Genomic DNA, 20938 nt, shown 5'->3' with positions numbered 1-20938 from the left:
AATGCTGGCTACATGGAATTACTGACCACATTCATGATGTATGTTGGAAAATATCTCCACTTATGATCACAATTTTGATGAGTTAGATCTTCACATACAGCATGTATATTTTAGTTGTTGGATGCTGGTTAACCTGCTAGTATGTTACTCAAATCTATAGTTCCCAAAGGAAACCTACGCAAGCATGGAAAGAACATACAAACTCCACTCAGCTAAGCTTCATAGATTCTTTTAATTGAAGTGCAAATATTCAAGCCATCATGGCAACCAGGGGATACACTCTGGTAATAGGAGCAGACATAAGTTGACAATTGTTCAAATGTCATCACTATCCCAGCATATATTCCACATTTGGCAGCTAGTAACTACATTGACATAAATCATTGTTGATGTGATTGCCTTCAGTGCATGTTAAGGTTTACCTTTCCTTGCAAGCCATGGTTTATAGTTGTTGTTTGTATTACAGTAGCCTCAGCATCATACTTTAACCCAAGCATGCAAATATGGCAGTGAGGTCATGGAAGAGTGCATAGTCTGTGCTGTTTCTTCAAATCACAGTGTGTCACAGAGCTAAGTATTAGCCTGTCGTTTTCAGGATGGCAATAGTGGGGGTGGTACAGAAAAAAATCTTTAATGGACGAGTATGTCTTCTTCAGGGTTCTTGGTCCCACGGGGTTAACATTGGGGTCTTAGGTGGATCCAGTGGACCAGTCACCAATTCTACAAAATCTTTAGGCTTCCCATCATGCCTGACTCCTCTCCCCTATAACCCTACCTCCATGCTAGGTCACTTAGTTTTTAGTTGGTGCCTGCATGAAGCAGGTGCACCAGTATTTTCTCCTGGAATTGCCTTGGGCAATCCTAAGCTTTTTTTTATTTTTCTCTTCTATTTTTGTTGCACTGAGCATGTAGCACTGGTACTTCAGTGCTACCGCTCCGGCGTCCATCACCTCCAGGCTTCGGCTCACACATGCAGAGTGGATGGAGGGGAGCAAAGCGCTTAGCACCGCCGGGCGATGCACTTCCTGGACAGCTTGAACAGACATCAGGGAAGGAAAGTGCACTCTCTGGAGAGCTTGTAAATCACTGTCCCTGTTGTGGCATTCTGGAGACCAAGGACCACAATTCCATTCTTGCATGTTACAAAGACTGGGGGTTGATGATGACCAGGTGGGACGGTCATCCTCAACGCCTCACAATGACGGTACGATCATGATTGGTCTGATGGGTCAATGAGTCTCATCTTACAGTGGGACGACCCTTTTGGATTCCGCTGTGGGTTCTCCTCACCACAGATGCCAGTCTGTGAGCTTGGTGGGCCATAGTAGAATCCCAGTCCTTGCAAGGCAGAATCCAAATTGTCAATAAACATTTTAGAACTGAGAGCAGTCTTCAATGCACTGCAGTTGTCGCAAGAGCTACTGCAGGTCAGACCAGTTCAAGTTCAATCAGATAACACCACCACAGTGGCATGCATAAAAGCCATGAGGGAAGTCACCAAGTTACTTCAGTGGGCCGAGTGTCATGTACCAGCCATTTCAGCAGTGTTCCTTCAGAGAGTTCTAAGTTAGGAGGCCTGCTTCTTAAGTTGCCAGGGCGTACACTCTGGGGAATGGTCCCTGCACCCCAAGGTATTTGGTTTGAACTACTCTGGTTACTGAAGCAAGAAGGGGGAAGTCTAATCCTGGTGGCCCAGGAGACCTTAATTTGCAGATCTTTTTCAGCTGTCCATGGCTCCACCGTTTTGGTTGCCTCTGACACAGGATCTTCTCAGTCAAGGTCCTTGCTTACACCCGGACCTCAATCAGTTAGCTTTCACGGCGTAGCACTTGAGACTGCCATCTTAAAGAGTAAGGGTTTCTCGGACAAAGCGGCATTTATTTATTATAGGGTGTGGCACACCTATTTTTCTTGGTATAGCTCTAAAGGCTATGATACCAAGGTGTTTATGATTGCAAGACTGTTGGCCTTCTTACAACGTGGTCTGAATCTGGGCTTGTACCTGGCATCCCTTAGGGTACAGGTTTCTGCATTGTCTTTGTGGTTCCAGAGACAAATGGCGTCTTTACCAGATGTGCATACCTTCTTCCAGGGGGTTCTCAGGGTTCGAGCACCATACACTCCTCCTGTTGCTCCTTGGGATCTCTCGGTGGAACTTGAGGCTTTGTTTGACTCTCCATTCGAACCATTGTCCTCTGTAGACTTGAAATGGCTAACGGCTAAAGTGGTGTTTTTGCTTGCTATAGCTTTGCAAGGAGGGTGTCAATTTTGGAAGCTTTATATTATCACTCCCCATTCTGGGTGTTCCATCAGGACAAGTCTGTCCTGCGGATGAAGCCCTCACATTTGCCAAAAGTAGTCTCCAAATTCCACATTAATAAGGAAATTGTGGTTCTGGCATTTAATTCCACAAAACTGATTACCAAAGAGAAGTCTTTGGATGTAGTGCCGGCTCTTAAAATCAACGTAAATCATACTGAATCTATCAGACGTTTGTATTCCCTGTTTGTGTTAAATGGTTTTCTCAAAAGAGAGTGGCCAGCTCACACACAAACATTGGTTCGCTGGATTAGACTGGTCATTGCTCATGCATATGAACAAGCTGACCTACCTTTTACCTACTTCAATTTCAGCACCCTCAACCAGGTCTGTGGGTCCCTCATGGACTGCAGGTCGTGGCGTTTCTGCTGAACAGTTGTGCAAGGCAGCAACGTGGTCATTGGTGCATACATTTCTGAAGTTCTATGCCTTTGACACATTTGCTTCCCAAGATGCTACATTCGGTTGCCAGGTTCTTTTGGCTCCCCAGATGTCTTCCCGCCCCTAAATATATGACTTTTGGACATCCCCAATGTTAACCCTGTGGGACCAGGAACCCTGAAGGATAAAAGGGAGCTATGGTAAACCTACCTTTAGTTAACTCCCTTTCTTTAAGGTTCCTGACACCACAGGGTGCCCATCCTGATGTTTATTTTGCTATGCGATGCGCGCTCCCATGTAGTCCATATCGAAAAGGCAAAATCGTGCAGTCAGGTATTTTTGTACTACATTGCATCATATCTAGTTCAATATGTACTGAAGAACAAGGCGTGTCACAGCATGGAGAAGTGTTGCGCAACCTAGCTACTGTGGCATATGGTGTTGCCTGGAGTGTAATGCTTTTGTTCATATGTCTCTTTTGAAAACCACCATTGCACATGCGTGAGGTCTTCAATCAAATGCAGTACAGTAATATAGTCCAAGAACTACTTTGCCATTTTGTAAATACAGTATGCTATGTAGTCATAGCAGCCTGGATGACCCAACGCTTCCTGAAACTAAACATGGCTAAAACTGAACTTTTAATCTTCCATCCCCCGAACATCCCCTCTTCTCCCACTATCTCCATCAGCATTGGTGAAACCGAGATCACGTCCACCGACCAAACGCGCTGCCTCGGTGTCATCATTGACTCCTCCCTCTCTTTCACCCCCCACATTCGTGCTCTCTCACAGTCTTGCCGCTTTCACCTACGCAACATCTCACGCATCCGACCATTCCTCTCCACTGACGCGACCAAAATTCTCATTCACTCTCTTGTCATCTCCCGCCTTGACTACTGCAACATCCTTCTCTCTGGGCTACCTCTCACTCACCTCGCACCTCTCCAATCTATTCTTAACGCTGCTGCTAGGCTCATCTTCCTCTCCCGCCGCTCTACCTCCGCCTCCCCCCTCTGTCTATCTCTTCACTGGCTCCCCATTCCTTTCCGAGTTCTCTTTAAACTCCTCACCACCACCTACAAGGCTCTCTCCTCCTCCACAGATCCCTACCTCTCTTCACTGATCTCTATCCACACTCCCTCCCGTCCTCTTCGCTCCATCGCTGACCGCCGACTGACCTCTCACCTAATCACCTCCTCCCACTCCCGTGTCCAAGACTTCTCTCGCACTGCCCCCCTGCACTGGAACAACCTCCCGCCACCCATCAGGCTATCTGATTCCCTTACCTCCTTCAAGCGCTCCCTCAAAACCCACTTTTTTCGACTAGCCTATCCCTCCTCCTAACCTCTTTTGATCCTCCTATCCTGCCTCCGTTCTCCTCCATTCCTACTTATCCTATTGTATTTTGTTCGTCCACCCACCTATTTTTAGTATGTTAACTCTTATGAGTAGGGTCCTCCTTCCTCACGTACTCACCCTACCTCATTACCTCACCTGTGCTCCTGTCCTGTTCTTCCCTTCCTTTACTTCATCTTCAGTCTCCTCGACAATTTTGACACCTACTTCTGAACTGATGCTGATTTTAGTTCTACCAGCTATACCCCTATTTATACTGTATTTTTCAACACACCCTGTACGTTACCTTGTAATTTGTTTTTTTGTTTGCTATGTACGGCGCTGCGGACACTTTGCGGCGCCTTATAAATAAACGTACTACTATTACTACTAGTCAATCATTCACTGCTCGCCACTATGTTATACAGTATTTATGCTACAAGCCCCAGGGATTAGATGTGGAAATTTATGCTGAGCTTCACTCTGTAAGAGTGGGCTAAGCTCTGCATACATTTTCCCACCAAGTCCGTGGGGCTGAATGAGCATCTACATAGCATGATTACTGTACACAGCATGGTAGCGGGCCTTGAGGGAGCCCACCACCACTCAGCAGCATTTACATTAAATACATTTTTATATTAAAATCTTTATGCATACATTGTGACAAAGCCCGAGCGTAGCCACCTAATTATATATGGCTTCAGGGTTCCTGTGTCCGGAACCCGGAAGCCTTATGTCTATATAGCATAATTACTGTACAACATGGTAGCAGACAGAGACTATCGGACACAAGGGAAATACAGTAAGCTGTGTACAGTACACAGGTAAAGTGGAAGCAAAGGGGACAGTAAATGGCAATGGCGTGTCACATATCCATCTGCGGCTCTGTACTATAGTTTTCATTATTGGAGCAGTCGCCACCCAGGCGCGAAGCAGTGTAGTTATATGCTTTTGCCATAGTACGCCTTACTGTGCCATAACGGGACATTTCTCATGGCCCAACAACGAAGCCAGTATGGCGGGCCAACAGGATAGATAAGTGTACCTATATCTGTACTTCAAATAGCACATTGTATAAAGATCATATTGCATAGCACACATTGTATAGCTCAAATCGCACATAGCACACATCTCACCGTGTGTGGGCACCTTTGCACAATTGTGGTGATATAAGATTTTGTTATTGCTGCATTAAGCAGCAATAGAAGGTGTTTTCTCAAATGGGGCCAGATGCACTAAGCTTCAAAAAGTGATCAAATGGAGAGGTCTAATCAACCAGCCAATTAGCTCCTGCCAGACATTTTTAACCCAGCCTGTAACATGGCAGGCAGGAGCTGGTTGTTTATCACTCTCCATTTTATCACTTTTTGAAGTTTAGTGCATCTGGCCCCTAATGATAAATATACCCTATAAAATTCTTGCTTCTATAAATACTGTATATATTACAGTATTGCTTGCAAAATAGAGCAGCATAGTAAACCTTTTAGTTTATGGGTATACTTTAATTCCTGGCCACTCAGGGTATAATATATTGCTTTTTGTTTCCTATATTCTTTAGTTATTTCTAAAAACTCTTCTTGAACGTTAACCAGCTTCACTTAACTCATGTGCCTTTCTTGTTGGCTTGTCTAACCAATATAGTGAATATCTGAGGCTGCTGAATCACTCCCAGAGCTGGAACCTGCTTCATTCTAGTATTCTTGACAGCATGTGGTTTGAAGGACCTGATTGTCCCTGTTACCATGACCTTTGATCTAATTTCATTTAACCCATGTCTACAAGCTCGCTCTCCCTTTTATATTTCAGAGCAAAGAGGTGCTTGCTCCACAGCCCAAGAAGGAGGAGGCTCCACAGCCCAAGAAGGAGGAGGCTCCACAGCCCAAGAAGGAGGAGGCTCCACAGCCCAAGAAGGAGGAGGCTCCACAGCCCAAGAAGGAGGAGGCTCTCCCAGAAACTTCCAGAGAAAATGGACTATTCCTGGATGAGGATGACCAGGATCTTTTTGCAGGTAAATATAAATAATTTTTGTACAGTGAGACAAATGGCTATATTCAGTTACCTGCGGGATGGTATAGTTGGTTTCTGCTTACAGCCTGTAGAGGTGGAAGCAGAAAATTGGCTACCCTAATTGTGCTTATGAGCGCAGCCGCCAAGAGCTTGCATCTAATTGATTCTGCCCCCAAACCGTTTACAGCAGGCATGTCCAACGTTGGCCCTCCAGATGTTTTGAAACTACACATCCCAGCATGCTTTGCAATAGTTTTAGCATTCTCTAATAGCAAAACTGTGGCAAAGCATGCTGGGATGTGTAGTTTCACAACATCTGGAGGGCCAATGTTGGACATGCCTGGTTTACAGTATATGTTGCTGGGTTTTTTAGAAGTAAAGATCTTGTCACCAGCTTCTTTATTGCATTCTTCAGTCCATTTATTACATAAAGACATGTATTCAATGCTCCTATGTCGCCGTAAATAACGGTGAGTGTGCATGTTTTTTTGAGAGTAGTGAAGTTTTCTCTCATATTTTGTGCTTCCCTGTATTCAACTCTGTTGCTTCTCCAAAAATATTTTGCGAAGCTAACTCAGTTCACCCTGCACTTCTCCCCGGTGTTCGCAATGTCTGTTCAATGGGGATTTTAGTGTCTCTCTCAAAAAGTGTATTCAATGCACAAATTGCGAGTCCTGCTGGTTTCTTTTTTTAGAGATGTTCTCCATTTTTCCCTCGGCATCTTTTTTAGGTGAACTGTAGGGTTATCTTTGTTAAAGTTGTAATTTTTTTTGTGTTTTTATGGCTTATAAATTAAAAAAAATGTACTCTAATGTATTTATTGCAAGTGCCATAATGCTGTACTTCTATATTAATTTATTTGGAATTTAATAAGTTATTTTAATGGTAACCAATAAGAAATCATTTTGGAATGCTCCTAGTAATTTCCCTCACCTTTTACTTGGTGCTCTCTTCTTCCTCACCTAACCCCCAAAACAGGCTTTTAAACACGCTAACAATTATAAAATAAATTAAATAAAAACACAGGGCAAAGAAACAATGCCAAAAGCACAACACAAGGATAAAGGCCAAACAGAACAATATACACCCGTCTGCACAAACCCAATTAAAATAGTCACACAGCCATTTGTTGTAAAATAAATACTGAACAAAACATTAACCTTTCTAAACCTTTGTAAAAAAATACAATTCCACAAATGCGAGGAACACGCTGCTGAGATGAACACCCTGCTCAGGAATATCCCAGTCTGACCAGCTCACGTGGAGAGCAGGAGAAAACAGATCTCTCCAGTTACAGCACTCCCATTTGAACTCGCATAATTATGCTAAGTTCGCTAAAGGGGCTGGTGAGCTGGCCACACGTTGAATACTGAGGAAGTCAGAAATGAGGAGATGAGAAAAAGTGCAGAGTGCTTCAGCGAGATCACAGGGACACAGAACAGTGAGCGGTGAGCCAGTCTCTTAAAAAACATTGAATACTTCTCAATGTCGTGTGAGGTATGTGTCTCTATGAGCCATGAGGGACACTGGAATTCACATTGAGTATAGGTAGTGAGCTGGAGGTTGGGCAACAAACTGTTAAACTTTTTTCTTCTCTCGCCTATATCCCGCCCCCAGTCTACAGATCTAGTTTTTTACCTTTGTGCCCAAGGATTAGGCACAGTTTTTGAGGCTCATACTGCAGATCCTCGCCTTTATTTTAGATTATTTTTATTTTACTATGACTTTTAATTTCACTTTAGAACAGGGGGTGGGTCAACGCCTGGATGCCTACATCGCCGTTCCTCTGACTACCTTGCACCTGCTGCTGGAGCAATGGTGACTGGGTTAGGGTACCCTACCTGCCTCCAGCACACACTTGAGAAGCCGCTGTGGGCACAATAGGGAGCATGTTCGGTGGTAGAGAGCCACACATTGTGGCTGTAATCGCCAGTGGTACTAGCAGTGGGGTCTAGGTTGTCTCCACACCCCTACTAGACCACCATTTAGGTAGCAGCCATTACCCTGGAGGATCTATCAGAAGTTGAAGGTAAGCTTGCCCTGTAGGCCTTCCAACCCGATCTCTTGGCACTTCAGGCCACTCATCAATGGGTTCTTCTCTCTCTCTCTCCTCCTACCCTAAGATGCTGGGTTTCCACTTTGTTTGCATTGCACTCACCCAAAAAGAAACACAGGCTCCTGCTTGCCTGTTTACTATACCTCACTCCACTGGTCAGGTTATACACTAAGCTATGGTCTCTACTGTAGGGGTTATATTTCCCATTTATTTATTGCAATAAATGTTTTTTGCATGCCTGTTTAAGTGTATCTCTATATAAGTGTTTGGGAGTACTTTGTGAGTCTCTAACTTCTCTCTCTACATTTTATTTTTTGATCAATTTCTGTAGTGATTTCTTCTCTGGCAAATGGGCCCTACACCCAGAGGTCTTTCAGCTTCAATACTGGGGTCTGCTGGACATTGACATGATGGCCTTTAAGCACCATCACAAACTTCTGAGATACTGCTCATGCACCAGAGATCCAGGTGCTCTTCTGTTGGATGTCCTTCCAGTTCCGTGGACCTTTTGGTTCATTTACCTCTGGGTCTGCGCAAATTGGAAGTTGGATAGAGGCACCGTAAAGCTCTAGATTTGCCATGTTTGGGTTAGAATGATGATCTCAATCTCTCCATCGATGGTCCGTGGTATCTTCCTCTCAGGCTGGATCTTCTTTCTCAAGGCCCACTCTTGAGACGTCCATCCTTAGAGCTAAGGAGTTCTCAACATCTGTTATTCATTCTATGTTTAACGCAGGGAAGCCTTTCTTGGCTAGGATTTATCACAGAGTTTGGCAAACATACTTTAATTGGTGTTGGAGGTTTCATCCCCAGATCCTTCAAACTCTTGCGGTTCTGGATTTGGGCCTCATCCTTCCTTCTTTGAAGGTACAGGTTTCCACCTCTACCATCCTTTTCCAGCATAAGATTGCAATGTTGCTGGAAGTACAAACTTTCTTTTAGGACATCCTCCGTGTGCAGCCTCCATTCATTCCTCCGGTGGCTCTAGGGAACTTATCCTTTGTGCTTCAGACCTTTCAATATTCCCCGTTTAAGCCCTTGGACACAGCTGGCTTGCATAGAGTAAGGTCAGACTTCAGCAAACTGTCTCATCGCTACACTTTTCTTATTTTTCACTAACAGGGCTGTCCTTCGGGCAAGATTGGGTTACCTTCCTATAGTAGTATCCAGGTTTCATATCAACAAGGAAATCTTTGTCCCTTTTTTACAGTTACCAAATTCATGTACGGAGCAGGCATCATTTGATGTAGTATGGGCCTTCCAAATCTATCTGGACTTCATAAAATGCATTCTCTCTATGGGCCAGATGCACTAAGCTTCAAAAGTGATAAAATGGAGAGTGATAAACAGCCAGCCAATCAGCTCCTACCTGCCACGTCACAGACTATGTCGGAAAAATGTCAGACAGTAGCTGATTGGTTGGTTGTTTATCTCTCTCCATTTTATCACTTTCGAAGCTTAGTGCATCTGGCCCTATGGCTGGTTGGCTACTAATCAAAGTTTGGCCATATGGCTCAGTTTGACTATACATCAAGCTTATTCTGCCACGTACCTACCTGAGTAGTGGTGAGGGAGCCTAGGCTTCTGGGAAAAGTAATGTAAAAAAAAGTGGATCTATCATGACTAATTTTATGTTTTAGATCTTTCATATTATCTGCTTGTAATGAGCTCTGCCATCCGCCTGGGCTAGTCTGTATACTTTACAGCAGGAGAAGTATGAAACTTAGAGGATTGTTCAGATCTCATCGCACGTCTGCAAATTTCTCAGCCCGGCGGATAAACGAACCACTGCGCATGCGTGTGGCTTGTAGTACACATGCACAAGGCCATGCTGCGATAAAACCCGGCTACTTTTTTAATGCTATGCATATGCAAGTTGATTGACATGAAGCTGGATTTTGGGGTTTGTAATCGGACGTTTTCTGTGAGTGTCCGAAAAACACAGGTGTTTGAAGGGAAGTTGTGACATAGCTGAGGCCTTGATCAGCCTGTTTCTATCTATCGCTGATCAGTGTAATTTTTGCAACCTTTGCACAGAGCGGGATTTCATTTTGGCTGGGCGACGAGTACCTGATCGTAGGGTTCTGCAAATTACAGCCCAGCTATCAGGTCTCTCAGTTGCTAGAGAGGATATAAAGTAGTCTCATTAATTAGGCTTTTAAAGCAGTTGAGAAGTCATCATGAAAACGAATAAGTTCTTGATCTCAGGCTAATAGTGGACATGAAGAAATCAATTTTTATGGCCACAAGTATGTTGTGTACAAGGCACTGTGTAATAGTGGTAAGAGAGAAAAAGGAGTATCTGGTGACCTATTAGGCTTAAGGTATCCAGGTTATACTATCACTATTTTAAATGATGTTTCTCCTGCAGAATCTACTGTCAAGCTATCAGTGGACAATTCTCAAAACAGTCAAAAGGAAGAAGAGCCACTCACTACCCCAATGCTTATTGCAGCTGCTTCTGCTCCCTCCAAGCAAAAAACCTATGAAGAGGTAATTTGGCAATGGTGCCATGCGGCATATTTAAGGGTTAATAAAACAAAGATGCTGGAAGTACCCTCCAAAATAATGTTCTAGTTTTGCTTTTATCATTTTTTTTATTTGCCACACATTCATTTTTACGGTTAACTGCATTCTATTTATCACTTGCTCCTAGATAGAAGAAGAAGAGCAGGAGGACCAGTTTGAACTGAACATCAGTATCAGAGACCCAGAAAAAATTGGTAGGTTTTCCACCACTCACCTACAGTGTAAATAATTATATTCTCTGTACCCTATGATTAGTGCAGAGTGTTCTCCTGGGGGGTGAGCTATACAGAGCAACGTTCCACATGCAGTCAAAATAAAAATGCTTGCTGACTCCACCGCATAATGTTTTCAAGCATTATTTGTGGACATTATTGCTTCTAAACCATGCAGAATTATAAAAGAAATGACATAATACTGTATTGGTTATTTACACACAGTGCAGGGTACCAGTGGCATGGCAGTATAAATGCCAGTACTGTATATCATGGGAATTCTGTTTTTTTTTGAGCATGCCGCTCTGAAAAACTATAAAGTAGGTACGACATTCTAAAACTGCACGGTTCCTAATTGGAGTATTATCATTGGCACCTACCACTGGGAAATCACCGGGACTTTGTACAAGTTCTTATTCAATCAAGGACATTCAATCACTCTGGTAAATATAAATTCCATGGTGTTTCAGGGATAACCATTGACTCTCTCCAACGCATTTACATCTAGCTGAAATTCATTCACAGTTTTAAATTTCCCCCCATTGTGTTTTTTGAGAATTCTCATGAAAAATTTCTATATTAATGTATTGTTTTTAATTTATTTGTAATAAATTTACTATATTAGAAACCTAGCGCTGTATCATATATCATTCACCCTTTACTCTTGTAATTTTTGGGAGCCTCACACCCTCCCGATACAGCTGCTTTAGCAACTCCTGTGGTTCACCCTTCTTTGTAAGACATTCTAAAACTAGTTGGTTGAAAAATCGAGCTTTAGATGTGTGGCCATTTTCTCTCAGATAGGTGCTCTGCATCCGGAGGAAGGGCAAGTATCTAGGGCAGGCTGTTTGGACTCCAGAACAGATGGACTGGCTGTGGGCCTTACCCAAGAGCTCAACCTCCTCCCGCTATGGAAGTTGTATTATTGGTCTGGCTGGATGTGAGGGTGACGGGCATAAAGTTACAGAGTGTATATTGTCATAGGGCAGTATTCAATGAGAAAAGTTCTCCGTGTTTTGTGGAGAATTTGTGCTTTGTTCGCCTTGGATGGAGCATTTTGCTCTCCAAAAGCGAGCAACCCTATTCAATGTGAAATATTCTCCGTCTTTTTAAGTGATTTTCTCCGTCTCTCTCCGTGTAGCAATTCTCCATCTTTTGATGGAGAGCTGGAATGTGAACTTTTGAACGTAAAGGTTTTTTTTTTAATTTTGGTGTAAAAAAATCAGGTTTTTTTTTCCTGTGAAGGGGCATGTTATTTTTATTCATGTGCTTATAGCACATGAATATATATATTTAATTTAAAAAAAAATATTTTTTAACATTATTTTTTTTTTTTTTTTTTTTTACACAGTGCAGCCAGCAGGGGGCCCGAGCGCTCGAGCTGCTCATTAGATATTCATATATTCACTGCAGCCAAACGTAACTATGCACGAACGGTGCAGTGAATACTGGGTCCCCCGCTGGCTATAGGGGGGTGCAGCCTGGGTCCTGGAGAGCCCCCCTCCCCTCCACAGTCCTCTGGAGCAGCCAGGGAGACTTTAATCTCTCTGGCTGCTTCCGGCTCCCTGAAAGCTCCCTGCAGGGGTTAAGACTCGCCGCGAGTGGCGGCGAGTCTTAACCACATTGAATAGAGGGAGCAGGAGTGGCAGCGAGCCCTCCGGAACACGGAGAGTGCATGGAGAGCTAAATAAAACGCTCTCCATGCACGGAGAACTTTTTCATTGAATACTGCCCATAGACATTTATCCAGTCTCCTGTTCAAGCTACCCTCGGAAAAGGTTGCATAGCGTCATGGGATGCAAGTTCAATAGGGCTTTACATTTGCATACTGTATGTTTATTGTTTATCAAAAACATTTAAAAGCAAACACAAAAATATTGAGATAAAAAAAAAAAAACAGTAAACTAAAGCTGTGTGCACACTGAGCAATTATGTCTCTCGATTTTGGCTATACAGCAGTGGTTCCCAAACTTTTTGAATCACGGCACCCTAAAGTATCAGAATATTTTTCACGGCACCCCTAGGCCAAAAGTTGGTTACTAATTTCAGGAAAAATATAAAAAAGGTTGTGATTTAAATGTTGTCCTTAGGTCCACTTATGTGGTGAGAAACATGATTCGGTACTCTTTACCTAGAAGGGCGCCCCATCGCGGGCATCGCATGCACTAAAAAATCTCATGCGATGCGACCGACGCGATGCCGCGATTTCTTATAGGGAACAATGTTAAATGTCCCAATTGACCCGATTTTCCTGTTCAATGTCTCAATTGACCCGATTTTTCCATAGGAAACAATGTTAAATGGCCCACAGAGGCCAAATAGGCACCCTGAAGTGTGAAATGGCCCCCACAATTGTTAACGCCACCCCACGATCAACGTCAACCCGAAGTGTGGCGAGCGATGGCTGTACGCGTCCTACGACCTTCACAGGTATACGCGTCCCCTCGCGGGCTTCACAGCTGTCCGCGGGGCTCGCTGTGCTCGCCACGCTTCGGGCTCGGTGGCTTGCTGTGCTCGCCACACTTTCTATTCTCAACTCCACGCCGACGTGGATAGTGGGGGTATGAAAAGGTCGTAGGACGCGTACCGCCGCCCCTCGCGGGCTCGCTGCGCTCGCCACGCTTCGGGTTCACGTTGATCGTGGGGTGGCGTTAACAATTGTGGGGGCCATTTCACACTTCAGGGTGCCTATTTGGCCTCTCTGGGCCATTTAACAGGAAAATCGGGTCAATTGGGACATTTTAACATTATTCCCTATGGGAAATCGCGGGCATCGCGTCGGTCGCATCGCATGCGATTTTTTTGGGTCGCATGCGATGCGACCGACGCGATTTTTTTTTTACTAACGATGCCCACGATCAAAATCGTGGGCACCCTTCTAGGTAAAGAGTACCCATGATTCACTTCTGTTTACCCACATGTTCTTAATTGGAAGCCGCAAGCACTGATTTAGCCTGTTTCATTGGCCATAAATAACTTGAATTGATTCTGGACCACCAACCTGAGGCACCCCTGCAAGTGCTCCAAGGCACCCCAGGGAGCCTAGGCGCACAGTTTGGGAACCACTGCTATACAGTATAGTCAAAATCGCATAGCAAGTTAGTCAATATCTAATAGACTGTGGAGGCAAGTCCATCTTGACTATGTCGCCTGTACAAAGTATTGGACCTAGGGCCAATAAGCAAGATCGTGTCAATCGTAAGTGCAGCTACCCAAAATCGGGTAGCCAAAATTGGCCATTAGCCTGAATCTCACCATGTGTACACACCGTTAAGCAAATGAAAAGCAGCAGGAACAGAACAGAGATTAAAATATCAACTTTCAAAAAAGAACGTAAATGATAATTATTGACTGGAACTTACTGAACAAAGAAGGGGAAATATAAACCAGAGAATGTTGTATGACATAGGCCAGGTTAGATTGAGTAATCATTATCACAATATATCCTGCCCGTCAGAGGGAGTTTCAACCCAACATGAGATTTATATTTAATGAAATCAATTGTGAGCTGAACGCTTACTGGAATATACTCACAAAATGGGAAAGCAGTGTGCCAAGGTATTTCTAAGGAGGACATCAGTGTTACTGGATAGAATACATGGAGCTCTGAGACCAGGTGGGGCAGAACGATATGTGTATCTATTGTATAATAGTCTGGCTAGATTGCAATGGTTCTTAATGGCTGTGTGATATTGTCACAAAGCAATGTTGGCTTGGGGTCAGGGGGATGTGAAAGTGAACAAAGATAAAATATATGAGATTACGTGTGGACTGTATAGAGAGGGTGCAATTGGGTGACATAGTTTGTGAAGGTTATGTTTGTGGTTCTGGAATCTGATAAGCTTGTGAGAAAAGATGCGTTTTTAGGGATGGCTTGAAGTTTCGTTGACTAGTGGAGAGGACATTCCAAAGAGTGGGTGCAGCACAAAAAATCCTGTCAGTGGGAGCAAGTAATGTGTGTGGATAAGAGATGCAGATCTCACGCAGAGCGGGACAGGCTGAGTAGTGACATATTTTGAGATAAGCGAAGAGATGTATTTTCGTGGGTTTGGGTAATAGCATTATGTGTAAGTAGTTGTATTTTATGTAGAATACCTGTAACCAATGGAGCATATGATGACTGGTAGATGAGGAAGATCAGCTTCGCAGCTGCATTCGATTGTAATCATAAGACCAGTAAGGAGACTATTGTAATAATAAATGTGAAAGCTAATGAATGCATGGATTAAAGTTTTTCTAGTAATTTGTGTAATATATGGTCATATTTTGGATATGTTTTTTTTTTTCTATGTAACATGATTTTGAGACAGATTGAATGTGGGGAACAAAGGTCACTTCAGAGTCAAGGATGACCCCTAGGCAGCGAGCTTGTGGGGTATGGTTGATTGAGTTATCAGCAGTGACAGTGTGATCAGGTCGGTAACTACTATTGGCCTATTTTGTCAAATGTTCAGTGACATTATTGAATTATGTTTACAATTTTCATTTTGTAATAGCAATCTTTTGTGAAAAGACTAATCGTGGTTCCTTTCCATTAGGTGATGGAATGAATGCATATGTAGCATATCAAGTTTCCACGCAGGTAAGCAGCAGATATGAAAATAAAGTTAGTAAGACAAGAGCCCGGGTGTTCATGTGTATATTTAACATTTTATAATTCCCCTTCTGTAGCATTTCTAGCACTTGCTATAGCAAAGAGCATATTGTGTCTCTCTTGTGTGCTTGATATTTGTTTTGTGCAGTCCACATAATCATATGTTATCTTTATATTTTGTTTCTCTTATCCCCCGTCATTACTGTGTCCTTCCATATACTTTCCCCATGATTTGTTCTGCTTTTTATAGCTTTCAGCATAGTGACTGCTAGCATAAACTGCCATTAGAACAAGGGTATGTACTCCCATGCAGACATCAAGTTAGTGCTCTTATTGATAAGGATTGTTTTCTAATAATTTAACAAGCACATGGTACATAAGTAGAACAGGACGTGTTTATGGCCCATTGTGCATTTAGGGGGAAGTGTACAGACAAAGCCTTCCCTTACTGATCGATGTTCTGAGATCTACCTAGATCCGGACTCTCCTATTCAGTAAATGCAGTGCAAGGTAACTTACCACTGAAGGACAACAAGTTGAATACAGACCTTAATGTGTAGGTACATCTGTAAGTGTGCAGTCTGATGTAAGCATTCATTAATTTATGCTCTTTCACACCAGACCAATTTACCAATGTTCCGGAGCAAACATTTCACTGTAAAGAGACGGTTTAGCGACTTCCTTGGTCTGTATGAGAAGCTGTCTGAGAAGCACTCCCAGAATGGCTTCATTGTTGCTCCACCTCCGGAGAAAAGCCTTATAGGTGAGCAGCCTTTCTGGTGTTTCCATGTGGTCATGTAATAGGAAGTTTCATGTTCTCATTGGCTGCTATGTGCAGGTAAAAGGAGCTTATCAGGACTGAATCCCGGGTCTTAATATTCCCAGATGAGCATGACTAGTATATAAACAGTACAATGTGTAATGACTGATTTCTGTACTGTACAAGTCTATAGTAACATTTAAATGATATATAGTTTATGGGCAGTTGTGGGGTAGCATAGACACGCCAGCACTTCTCCGAAATGATATATAGTTTATGGGCAGTTGTGGGGTAGCATAGACACACCAGCACTTCTCCGAAATGATATATAGTTTATGGGCAGTTGTGGGGTAGCATAGACACACCAGCACTTCTCCGAAATAATTCTTCACAGACTGATGTTATTGGTAAGAATTCGGGAAGCAGCTGCTGCATGTCATATCTGGGTATCTGATGCACGTGTGTCTGTCTCAGGTATGACCAAAGTGAAGGTGGGGAAAGAGGACTCATCCTCAGCTGAGTTTCTGGAGAGAAGGCGAGCATCTTTGGAGAGGTGAGCAACAGGATAACAGGTAGTGTGATAATATGCACGTTATTAGTTATTTATTCGTATACTTATTAACGCTTGTTGGCATCTGTGTGTGGCAGCACGTAAGATGGATCTGCCCCTAGGGGGAGAACCATCTTATTGGCAATGTGATTAAGGAACTTCAATGCCCTCAAACCTCCAGGAGCTCCCAGGCCTGTTGTGTATACTGTACTTGTGGAAGATCGTCCATGGGGGATTACCGATGATATCTGTGTTTCCAAATATCCAGGGTTATAGTGATGTCTTATCATGCCCAGTTTGCTGCAATCTTTTATAGCAAGGGAAGGCAGTGTTTTACCTTTACTGAATAATATTCAGACCGTATTAGGTGTCACATGGACATCTTCATGGAGATTATATTTACAGGTACCTCCAAAGGATTGTCTGCCACCCTACCCTTTTACAAGACCCAGATGTACGAGAGTTTCTGGAGAAGGAAGAGGTAATGCTTATTGAACATAGTTACAGTGGTCAATTCAATTAGACACAAGGGGGATGCTGTGCCAGCTTGGAAACGCCCACAATTTACACACTTCACAGCACAATCTCACCCCAATTCCTATGGATTTTGTTATGCAGCACTATGGGCCTGTGAACAAAAATCCATTAGTCAGGGGCCACGTATAGCCACTCTTTCTCATGGCTGCAAATACACTGCTTAAAAAAAAATAAAGAGAACACTAACAACACATCCTAGATCTAAATGAAGTATTCTTATTAAATACTTTGTTCTTTACATAGTTGAATGTGCTGACAACAAAATCACACAAAAATTACCAACCTGGACTAATGCATCCACCAACTCCTGGACAGTCTGTGGTGCAACGTTACGTTGGTGGATGGAGCGAGACATGATGTCCCAGATGTGCTCAATTGGATTCAGGTCTGGGGAAAGGGCGGGCCAGTCCATAGCATCAATGCCTTGGTCTTGCAGGAACTGCTGACACACTCCAGCCACATGGGGTCTAGCATTTTCTTGCATTAGGAGGAACCCAGGGCCAACTGCATCAGCATATGGGGCCAAATTCTCTAAACTTCAAAAGCGATAAAATCCAGAGTGATAAACAGCCAGCCAATCAGCTCCTACCTGCCATGTCCCAGACTGTGTTTGAAAAATGTCAGGGAGGAGCTTATTGGCTGGCTGTTTATCACTTTCTATTTTATCACTTTTGAAGTTTAGAGAATCTGGCCCTTGGTCTCACAAGGGGTCTGAGCATCTCATCTCGGTACCTAATGGCAGTCAGGCTACCTCTGGCGAGCACATGGAGGGCTGTGCGACCCCCAAAGAAATGCCACCCCACACCATTACTGACCTACTGCTAAACCGGTCATGCTGGAGGATGTTGCAGGCAGCAGAACGTTCACCTTGGCATCTCCAGACTCTCACATCTGTCATGTGCTCAGTGTGAACCTGCTTTCATCTGTGCAGAACACAGGGCGCCAGTGGCGAAGTTGCCAATCTTGGTGTTCTCTGGCAAATGCCAAACGTCCAGCACGGTGTTGGGCTGTAAGCAGAACCCCCACCTGTGGACGTCGGGCCCTCATACCACCCTCATAGAGTCTGTTTCTGGCCGTTTGAGTAGACACATGTACATTTGTGGCCTGCTGGAGGTCATTTTGCAGGGCTCTGGCAGTGCTCCTCCTGTTCCTCCTTGCACAAAGGCGGAGGTATCGGTCCTGCTGCTGGGTTGTTGCCCTCCCACGGCCTCCTCCATGTCTCCTGATGTACTGGCCTGTCTCCTGGTAGCGCCTCCATGTTCTGGACACTATGCTGACAGACACAGCAAACCTTCTTGCCACAGCTCGCATTCCTGGATGAGCTGCACTACCTGAGCCTCTTGTGTGGGTTGTAGACTCCGTCTCATGCTACCACTAGAGTGAAAGCACCGCCAGCTTTCAAAAGTGACCCAAACATCAGCCAGAAAGCATAGGAGCTGAGAAGTGGTCTGTGGTCACCACCTGCAGAACAACTCCTTTATTGGGGGTGTCTTGTTAATTGCCTATAATTTCCACCTGTTGTCTATTCCATTTGCACAACAGCATGCAAAATTGATTGTCAATCAGTGTTGCTTCCTAAGTGGACCTTTTGATTTCAGAGAAGTGTGATTGACTTGGAGTTACATTGTGTTCCCTTTATTTTTTTGAGCAGTGTAGTTTTGCAGGTAATAGAATCGACCCCATATCTATTACTGTGTCTGTCTGTGTATCTATCACACGAGGAATGTGACATCTTTCCAGTAATTGCTTTCGGTACTCTTTACCTAGAACGGCGCCCATCGCGGTGATCGCGACATCGCGGGCAGTACATAAACGGCCGCGACGCGATGCCCGCGATCACCGCGATTTTCCCATAGGGAACAATGTTAAAAAGCCTGATTGACCGCGATTTTGCATTCAATGCCTCAATGCCCGCGATTTTCACATAGGAATCAATGTTAAATGGGCTACAGAGCCCAAATAGGCAGAATTAACCCTTAAATGTCCCCCCAATTTTTGTACGCCACCCCACGATCCACGCCAACCCGAAGCGTGGCGAGCGCAGCGAGCCCGCGAGGGGCGGCGGTACGCGTCCTCCGACCTTTTCATGCCCTACTATCCACGTCGGCGTGGAGTTGAGAATAGAATAGTGTGGCGAGCGTAGCGAGCCACCGAGCCCGAAGCGTGGCGAGCGGACGCGGATACCTTCACAGGTAAATGCGTCCCCTCGCGGGCTTCACAGGTGTCCGCTTTTCGCCACGGATACCTGTGAAGCCCGCGAGGGGACGCGTATAACTGTGAAGGTATCCGCGTCCCCTCGCGGGGCTCGCTGCGCTCGCCACGCTTCGGGCTCGGTGGCTCGCTGCGCTCGCCACACTATTCTATTCTCAACTCCACGCCGACGTGGATAGTAGGGCATGAAAAGGTCGGAGGACGCGTACCGCCGCCCCTCGCGGGCTCGCTGCGCTCGCCACGCTTCGGGTTGGCGTGGATCGTGGGGTGGCGTACAAAAATTGGGATGACATTTAAGGGTTAATTGTGCCTATTTGGGCTCTGTAGCCCATTTAACATTGATTCCTATGTGAAAATCGCGGGCATTGAGGCATTTTAAAGTAAAATCGCGGTCAATCAGGCTTTTTAACATTGTTCCCTATGGGAAAATCGCGGTGATCGCGGGTACACGATTTTTATGTACCCGCGATTTACCCGCGATGCCCGCGATGACCGCGATTTTTTACCCCCGACGCCCGCGATTCTAATCGCGGGCGCCGTTCTAGGTAAAGAGTACCTTGCTTTCAATACAGTGGGTCTGGTAACTGGCTTGTAGTTTCCAGGATATTTCTTATATGTGTAGCAGGTGTGTGTGTGTGTGTTTGTGTGTGTGTGTGTGTGTTATTACATTAACTTCTTTCTCCTGTTTAGCTTCCACGTGCTGTCAGCACCCAAGCCCTGAGTGGAGCTGGTCTCCTCAAGATGTTTACTAGAGCCACTGATGCTGTCAACAAAATGACTATCAAGATGAATGAGTCTGACATTGTGAGTACTGAAAGGATGTCTCTGCTATCTGACCAGCTAATTCTCACAATAAATCTGCGTTCTTCACTGTTTCTTAAAAGATGGTATAGAATTTAGATGTCAGAAATATAATAACTATCCAGTTTGTGCAAATCTTTTCTTGATATTGCTGTCACATACTGTAGATGAGATATGCACTATATACATTAGTCTACTGATGATTATATACAGAAAGTTTTGTAGTGCACAGCAGAGAATAGCTGCTGGAATGACCCCTACAAAACAGAATACAAAAAATACCTAGTGGGAATCAAAAATTATGGATTTTTTTTTTATTTTTTTTTAAAGTATCATAGTGACTGTAAAAACGTGTCCATGGAAAACATAACAAAGTGGTTTAAAAAATACTTAATGTAACTGCCACGTATTACTTTATTGTGATTCATTTTATTAACACTAGTGTCTCTCCTCTTGATATTTGTTTGTGTAACAAGTAGTGGCTAGCTTTCGTATATTTTCGCGGCTTCTGTGTTTTCTCCAAGTTATATTTGTCAAAGTTCCCCTGCTGCCCAGCACTGTGACACAGCCTGAAGTTGCACTGCTCTGACATTTCATATAGAAATGTCAGAGCAGAGCAAGTTATTGGTGGCATCAAAAGGCAG

The 20938-nt window shown here is 44.1% G+C and overlaps 1 protein-coding gene across 1 annotated transcript in view; it reads left to right on the top strand.

Moving 5' to 3' along the window:
• The window catches only part of SNX1 (sorting nexin 1), a 42157-nt gene that overhangs the window by 6412 nt on the left and 14807 nt on the right, over nt 1-20938 (top strand). The window contains exons 2-9 of the mRNA XM_083183699.1: nt 5844-6045; nt 10472-10593; nt 10757-10823; nt 15380-15423; nt 16057-16198; nt 16670-16748; nt 17151-17226; nt 20184-20297. Coding sequence (XP_083039825.1) covers nt 5844-6045; nt 10472-10593; nt 10757-10823; nt 15380-15423; nt 16057-16198; nt 16670-16748; nt 17151-17226; nt 20184-20297 — 846 coding nt within the window. The remainder of the gene's footprint in view (nt 1-5843; nt 6046-10471; nt 10594-10756; nt 10824-15379; nt 15424-16056; nt 16199-16669; nt 16749-17150; nt 17227-20183; nt 20298-20938) is intronic.

Source organism: Crinia signifera, chromosome 4 (genome assembly GCF_055691185.1).
Source record: "Crinia signifera chromosome 4, ASM5569118v1, whole genome shotgun sequence".
NCBI lineage: Eukaryota > Metazoa > Chordata > Amphibia > Anura > Myobatrachidae > Crinia > Crinia signifera.
This window is presented reverse-complemented; position numbering and strand designations above follow the sequence as displayed.